General features: G+C 47.6%; 1 protein-coding gene across 5 annotated transcripts in view; it reads left to right on the top strand.

Moving 5' to 3' along the window:
- Positions 1-3,106: 3,106 nt before the first annotated feature.
- The window catches only part of ADRA1A (adrenoceptor alpha 1A), a 124,572-nt gene continuing 119,957 nt past the window's right edge, over positions 3,107-7,721 (top strand). For 2 of the 5 annotated variants that reach the window (XM_030938007.1, XM_030938008.1), the window contains exon 1: positions 3,916-6,292. In XM_030938007.1, coding sequence (XP_030793867.1) covers positions 5,410-6,292 — 883 coding nt within the window. In that variant the 5' untranslated portion in view covers positions 3,916-5,409. Of the gene's footprint in view, positions 3,453-3,915; positions 6,293-7,721 lie in introns of those variants that run through there. The other 3 variants (XM_010378132.2, XM_010378131.2, XM_010378133.2) reach the window with 3 other exon arrangements.

Raw genomic sequence — 7,721 nt, 5'->3', positions numbered from 1 at the left:
TCTCAGTTCAATAAAGGATTAGAACACAATGCTTCTTTGGAGAACTGTGACTTGATACTGCATCAATATCTTTCTGAGAAATGTTTTTCATTTTCTTGCCTCTTTAACTTCTTAAGCCTTAGGAGAATTAGTTGAAAAGCCGAGTCTTTGGGGTAGATACTAACATTAAGTCTTCTACTCTGTCATTTGCAATCATAAATTCCAGAACATAGCTCCTAATTCCATTGTGTATTGTTTTCTAAGGGAATGATAGACAGATTCTTTATTTTTTAAACCTCTAAGCCTACCACACTTGCTGAGTTCCTCACTAGTCACTAAGAAAGTCCTGTCAGTCAATGCATGGGTTTATGTCCATTGCTCAGCCCTTCTCCAATCAGACTCATTCCCCCAGCATCCCTGACACACCACTCTAAAATGCGGCTGCTGATGGTTCACCTTCCTCACTTGTGTCTACAAATCTCAATCCTGCTGATTCCACAAATCCTACATCAAGCAATATCATTTTATGAGCCTTTCCACAACCACCCCTTCAGGGGATTCTTCAATTTCTGTCACACAGGAAGTCTTCAGAGTATCACCCTCACAGCCAGGCAAGAGGGACTCCTGGCTAGGGTTTCATGCTTTAAAGAGTCCAGCTCTGACTCCTTTTGGCCATAGGACTAATGTGATATGCCCACCTGGAGCCTGTGCCATCCCTTCTAGACCATGCCCTGGGACTCAGAATCCCTTACCCTAGATGGCCACACAATCACTTTCAGGTCCATCCTCTCTGGGCAGACATCACAAATGTGTGCACCCCAAGGCCCGAGGCCAAGAAGGAAGCTTTCTGGATGTAGGGGCTGAGGTATTCACACACATTTGCATTGCCCCTCAATTCAAAGAACAAGGGGGAAAGTAAGAAGAAAAGAAGTAGCCGGTGATCAGGGCCAGCTCTCGCAACTCAGCCATGTTGGGTCTTTCTGATTACACCACTTAGCTCAAGTGCAATGCTCAAGACACTTAGCACATTCTCCAGCTGAATTTACCAGTGTTCATGGACTACCTGGGTTAGAAATATATTTCACTATAAAGTAACATACAAATTAGCAGAAAGGGACTTAATAAGATTAATAATAGAGTTAGTTTACATTATGAACTGAGTTTTGAGAAACATAATTTCTTTCAACACTAATAACAACCTTGTGGGGGTTCATTGCCTCCCTTTAAAAATTAGGAAACCAAGGCTTTGCCATGGTCTCATAGAAGGGTCAGAATAGCATTTTTGTGACCCCAGAGCATACTCCACTCCACCTACCCATGTGTCCAACTCAGACGCCTTCTGGGATGTCCATGTCAACTATTGTTTAAAGAATAACCAACAGATGGATAGTTTTCTGTTTGTGAATCAATGGTAGGTGACTGAAAAATTGGTTCTGAGAGCTCGCTTTGCAAGGATTGATGGTCACAGGCTGAGAAGCAGATTTGAAAGACCTACCTGCTAGCAGCATGAAGGGCTGCTCTTCCTTATCTTGGCATTAACTAGTTAATTATTGGAGGTGGGTGCAGGGGTGGATTATGTGTATTCTTAATTGTTGGAGAGTGGATACTGGGAGTTACAAAGACCTTTGTGATTTTCGACCTTGCAGAGCTGAGCAATTTTCAGTTGCTTTACTTGCTGATAACACTGCTTCCCTTATCTACCACGGAACACATCTTAATGAAGAATTTGCATTCACAGCATCCGGTTAATGAATATGAAACTAAACAGTGTATATCCTTCTGATGGATGGGATTTCGGAGGCACAGACATTATACACATATTTGATGATAAAGTACTAGAAGTGCAGGAAATTGAGGTCAAGCTTCCTCCTAAGGGGACTGAATCCCAGAGAGAGCAGGTGACTTAGTAATGAGAAGGGGAGCTGTCTGTTCAACCAGGAGGCTCCTCCTATGGCACAAAATTCAGGTTTAAAAATATATTAAATTCAAATCAAATGTGTTAGGTGTGAGTTCTGTCCCTACAGGTGTGAGGCAGAGGTGGAGGACTTTGTATACAATAGATAAATAAATATAAATATTAGGTCTTCCATGACATAGGATTCACTGACCCTCTCATGGGCATTCCTCTGAAGCATTTTGAGATTTATTGCTATAAAAGAGCCTCCCAAACATAATCTCACTTAGAAAAGGTAATCATATTAATATAATTTTGTTCACAGGAGAGAATCTAAGTGCACACCACTGCTTAAAATTATTTCTTTGTTCCTAGGTTTAAGGGAAACTAGTAAATAAGAACATTCCACTTTGTCTGCATCAATAAAGATGAAAGAAGATGACTTAGGAGGTAGGAATTGGAGTGGGAAACATTTTTCTATGTTCCCAATATTCTGAAACACATCTGACTTCATTCAGTCATAAGGTAAACAGAGTATGTAATTTACCAGAAAAAAGTAATGAGACTGGTGGTGCTAGGTTTTCATACTCCAGCTATTAATGAATTAAAGAGACTAACACTCCTGAAAGGATACCATTTTCTCAAGAAAGCTGGAAAAGAATGTGTGGCATTTAAAACATACAAACTCTGTGGCCGTAATGCTCTTAAAATTCATCTGTCTAAAGAAATTAGAAGTGAATCATATTAAATAAGGTTTAGATATGTCCACTGTATCTTCCTGAAAATATAATTTCATTGCAATCGAATTTATCAAATTTTATCTGATTTGACTTGCTATTTAAAATACTTTATAATTTACTTGCATATTTGGAATTACAATGTTCTTAATATACTTCTTGATTTTAACAAAACCTAGGCCAAATGTTAATCAAATCAAACTGTTCAAAGTTACTTTATAACACATTCCTATGAACACACCATACACACAGCAATATCTAGCAAGGGTGTCAGTTTTTCTTTATTTTTAAAATCAGATCATTTAAAGAAGTTATTTACTACAAATGACTCTACACACACACGCGCGCACACACACACACAAACCTTTTTAAAGAAACGCTAGAACCCAACCCACTTTAGGCCAGAGGAAAACATTGCAGCTGTACACGCACTTGTGCCTGTTGCCGTAGAGTAATACGGTAGCAGCAGGAGATTACGGTACTAGCTGGGCTACTGTCTGTGTTACGTCAGCGAGAGCTGCAAAGTTCCTTGCTATTCTTTTCTGGTGTCGGGCAGCTGAATATTAAAAGGGTGATTATGGAGTTATCGGTTATCAGTATTTTTTTTTTCTTGTCCTATTTTGACTCTTTTAAAAAATGCAGGTAAAGTGACAGCGGGCCAGGAGCTTAAAGACATCGGTGGTGGAGGGGTGAGTCAGCGGGTGCAAAAGGACAAGGATTTGGTTCCTCGGAGAGACGGTCCCCTCTCCGCCTCCAGAGAAGAGCAGGCAGGCAGCTCCTGGGACCCAAGCCGGGTCCGCCTCCCACGCTCGCGAGCTGGTGGCTCAGCAGCGGCGCTTCAGGTGAGTGCGCCGGGGCGGGCGTCCCGCAGGGCCGAGTGGGTGAAGGCAGACATCCCCCGCCATCTGGTGAGACCGAACCCCCACTTTTCCCACAGCCTCTCGCTTTTTCCACCAGATTTTATACCGGCCCCTCTACCCCACCCCCGATTCCCTTACATCTTCTGCGAAGTTGCCTTCTACTTAACAAGTGTCTTTTTAACCCTGTGTTTATCACCCTCGAGGTAGAAGGAAAAGGGTTTCTGCAGTGGCACGTTTTTAATACCACCTGTGAGGTCTTAAACTTGGGATTTTAACAACAGTCTTTGCCCGAGGTCCCACCTCAGGGCCCAACCCAAGAAGGCAAGGTGGGCACTTCCTCACGCCCCTTGGTCCTGCCGGGTCCCTGCGGTCGGTTCGCAGTTGTAGAAACCCAGGTTTCTTACGCAGATGGTGGCCCCCAGCCCAGAAAATCGAAGGCGGCCCCTGCCCGCTGGCATGCCGGCTTAATGTTTACGCCTGCAAAATCCGCAGTGACTGTCACTTGCAAAGCTGCCTCTGCAGAGGGACGTCCTCCTCACTCCGTCCCCCGGCAGTCCCGCTACGGCTGGCAGCTGGAGCCCCTCGGATGGCCAACAGTGAGGCTTGGAGAGGCGTCGTGGACAGACCTGGGTCGCTTTCAGCCCTCGGGTCCCTCCCGGCTTCGCTCGGGACCTGGCTCTCAAGTCAGCTTGGCTGGTGGACAGACCCGCGCGCTCTGCACACCCGAGTGCGAATTCCACCGGCATGAGCGTGAGCGTGCGCGTGGTCCTGGCCCTGCGGTCCCTGGTTCGCAGCGGTTCCCTCTCCCAGGCCGCCCCCTCCAGGTGACTGCGAAGCAACCTGTTCTAATGGAAACCGAGTACATCCTCCAGAATTCCCCGGCTACGATCGGTGCGACACACTCGCCAGCCGCAATCGCCCTTCCCGGGCTTCGAGGATTTTAATTTCTCGGTACCGGCGCTCGAAATCCAGCCTTCGAGTGCTGGAGCCTGGGGTTTGGGGGATTTGTGTTTTTGTTTGTTTGTTTTTCGCTTAGGATCCTGAACTGGGGCAGAGGTGACTCAGTAGAGCGCGCGAGGCAGGTTCCCAGTGGTGGGGGCGCGAGATGCGCTCCGGAATCGCCTCCGCCGCAGCCGGGCGAAGTAGCTTCTGGATGGATCGCAGAACCAGCCCGGCTCCCAGCTGGCGTCCCGCAGCCCGTCGAGCTCAGCACAGCCTCTCTCCTTGGGGCGCCTAGCTCACAGCCCGCCTTTTTCTTTGCGCTCTTTCAGGTGGACGCGGTCAAACGATGCCCGGCAGCCGCCTGTGTCTCAACACATATTTCACACCCACGTCCCCTGGCCTGTGCTCCTAGAAGCTGGAGACAGCAGGAGCCTTCGGTGGGGCAGCTCAAAATGTAGGTAACTGCGGGCCAGGAGCAGCACCCGGATGCCATCGGTCCCTGCCTTTGAGCGTCGACGGCTGATCCTTTGGTTTGAGGGGGAGACTGGCGCTGGAATTTTGAATTCCGATTCTGTGCAGAATGCTGAATCTTCCCCGAGCCAGGACGAATCACACAACGCGGAAAAGCAGACTCTCGTAATTTTGGAATTGCATGTTGCAAGGAGTCTCCTGGATCTTCACGCCCACCCTCGGGTAGGGAGGGAGTTGGGGTCCGGGCTAGGCCAGTCCAGCAGGTGGAGAGGGTCCCGGGCAGCCCCGCGCGCCCCTGGCCATGTCGCCTTTAATGCCCTGCCCCTTCATGTGGCCTTCTGAGGGTTCCCAGGGCTGGCCAGGGTTGTTTCCCACCCGCGCGCGCGCTCTCACTCCCAGCCAAACCCAGCTGACAGGGCTCCCTCCAGCCAAGACCTTTTGATTCCCGGCTCCCGCGCTCCCGCCTCCGCGCCAGCCCGCGGGGTGGCCCTGGAGAGCCGGACCTCGCCCGGCCCCGGCTGGGACCATGGTGTTTCTCTCCGGAAATGCTTCCGACAGCTCCAACTGCACCCAACCGCCGGCACCGGTGAACATTTCCAAGGCCATTCTGCTTGGGGTGATCTTGGGGGGCCTCATTCTTTTCGGGGTGCTGGGGAACATCCTAGTGATCCTCTCCGTAGTCTGTCACCGACACCTGCACTCAGTCACACACTACTACATCGTCAACCTGGCGGTGGCCGACCTCCTGCTCACCTCCACTGTGCTGCCCTTCTCCGCCATCTTCGAGGTCCTAGGCTACTGGGCCTTCGGCAGGGTCTTCTGCAACATCTGGGCGGCAGTGGATGTTCTGTGCTGCACCGCGTCCATCATGGGCCTCTGCATCATCTCCATCGACCGCTACATCGGCGTGAGCTACCCGCTGCGCTACCCAACCATCGTCACCCAGAGGAGGGGTCTCATGGCTCTGCTCTGCGTCTGGGCACTCTCCCTGGTCATCTCCATCGGACCCCTGTTCGGCTGGAGGCAGCCGGCCCCCGAGGACGAGACCATCTGTCAGATCAACGAGGAGCCGGGCTACGTGCTCTTCTCAGCGCTGGGCTCCTTCTACCTGCCGCTGGCCATCATCTTGGTCATGTACTGCCGCGTCTACGTGGTGGCCAAGAGGGAGAGCCGGGGCCTCAAGTCTGGCCTCAAGACCGACAAGTCGGACTCGGAGCAAGTGACGCTCCGCATCCATCGGAAAAACGCCCCGGCAGGAGGCAGCGGAGTGGCCAGCACCAAGACCAAGACGCACTTCTCGGTGAGGCTCCTCAAGTTCTCCCGGGAGAAGAAAGCGGCCAAAACGCTGGGCATCGTGGTGGGCTGCTTCGTCCTCTGCTGGCTGCCTTTTTTCTTAGTGATGCCCATTGGTAAGTCTTGACCACCCCTCACTTTAGCATTTGGGGAGTCTTCACCCTTCTTGGCTTCTGTTACCCCAGGCTCCCAGTCCTGGATGGGAGAGGACGGATTAGCATTTCAAACGGCACAGCTCTAGGACAATTAGAAAAGGCTCCCGTGTAGAAAAGTGAATTTTCATTCTCTTTCTACTCCAGTCTCATTTATATTAGGTCCTAGAGCACTTTTTCAACTGTAAAGTGGCTTCCAACTGCTGCAGATTAATTGTTCTCTTTAATAAGAATGTCAACTTTTCTTAATGCCTATAAGCACGTGTTTAATTTAAATGCATCTGCTCTCTCTAGTCTCAGAGTCTCCACCAAGTGTTTAGGCTGACTGTGGAATGCCATTTTCACTCTGCCACAGAACGCAAATTCTCTTGACCTGAAAATAAGTACCACACTCATTCTGGACAAATGTGCGATTTTATTATTGCATTAGGTTATTCATAAGGGTTTGTTATAATGGTCTGTTTATGTTCTATATCTGTGCTAATTTTATTTTCTGGATTCAGTATGGAAGGAATTATGGTGAGCCACTAAGAAAAAGAAACGATTTTATGTCCAAACCAATTTTAGCCTTAAATAATTAATCATAATGTTTCCAATAAGTAAATACTTATTTTTTTATTTTAATAGTAAGTATTAAAACAAACACTTCTCTTACCCAAAATCATCCGGGAAGTTGCAGATGACACTGAAAATAATACAGTACACATAATGTTACAAATCCAATTTTTGCAGATGCTAAATTAGCTGTTGTCAAAATTAATTAGCTCGTTATAAGTATCAGCAAGCTGATCCACTTGGAATAGTCATCTATCTCCTTCAGTGAGATCCCAAAATGGTTGTATCCTGTTTTTAGTTTGGAAGCTCAAATATAGACCCAAACATCGATTATCCACCAACTCTAAGAAACAAAACATCATGGTTAACATTAATAAAAGTCCATTTCAAGTGCTTTACAGCCTAATTTAAATGGCATGTACTTAAAGTACTTTAATTTGCAACTCTGTGGAATAATAGCAACTATTATTTTTTTTGTGCCATTTATGTTCCAGACATTTTCCCAAGTTTTTTATTTCATTAGTCCTCTTGACAACTCGGTGAGTTATACACAATTATCCTGCAGTCTCAAGTCATGGGAAGGGATTCTTCAGGTTCTAATACCATAGCCACCAGCCATGGATAGCTATTTAAATGTTAATTGAAATTAAATTAAATTAATATTCGGTTCCTCAATTTCTCAGTCCCACTGACCACATCTTAAGTGCCCAATAGTCACACATGGCCAGTGACTACTGTTCTAGACAGCAGAGATATAGGTCATTTCTATCATTGCAGAAATGTCTGTCCTGTAGGGCTGCCAGAGAGGCCCTCTTTAGTCCAACACCTGGCCTTCCAT

The sequence above is a fragment of the Rhinopithecus roxellana genome, chromosome 9 (genome assembly GCF_007565055.1).
Source record: "Rhinopithecus roxellana isolate Shanxi Qingling chromosome 9, ASM756505v1, whole genome shotgun sequence".
Classification (NCBI taxonomy): Eukaryota; Metazoa; Chordata; class Mammalia; order Primates; family Cercopithecidae; genus Rhinopithecus; species Rhinopithecus roxellana.
Note: the sequence above shows the minus strand (reverse complement) of the source record. Positions and strands in the feature narration are given on the sequence as shown.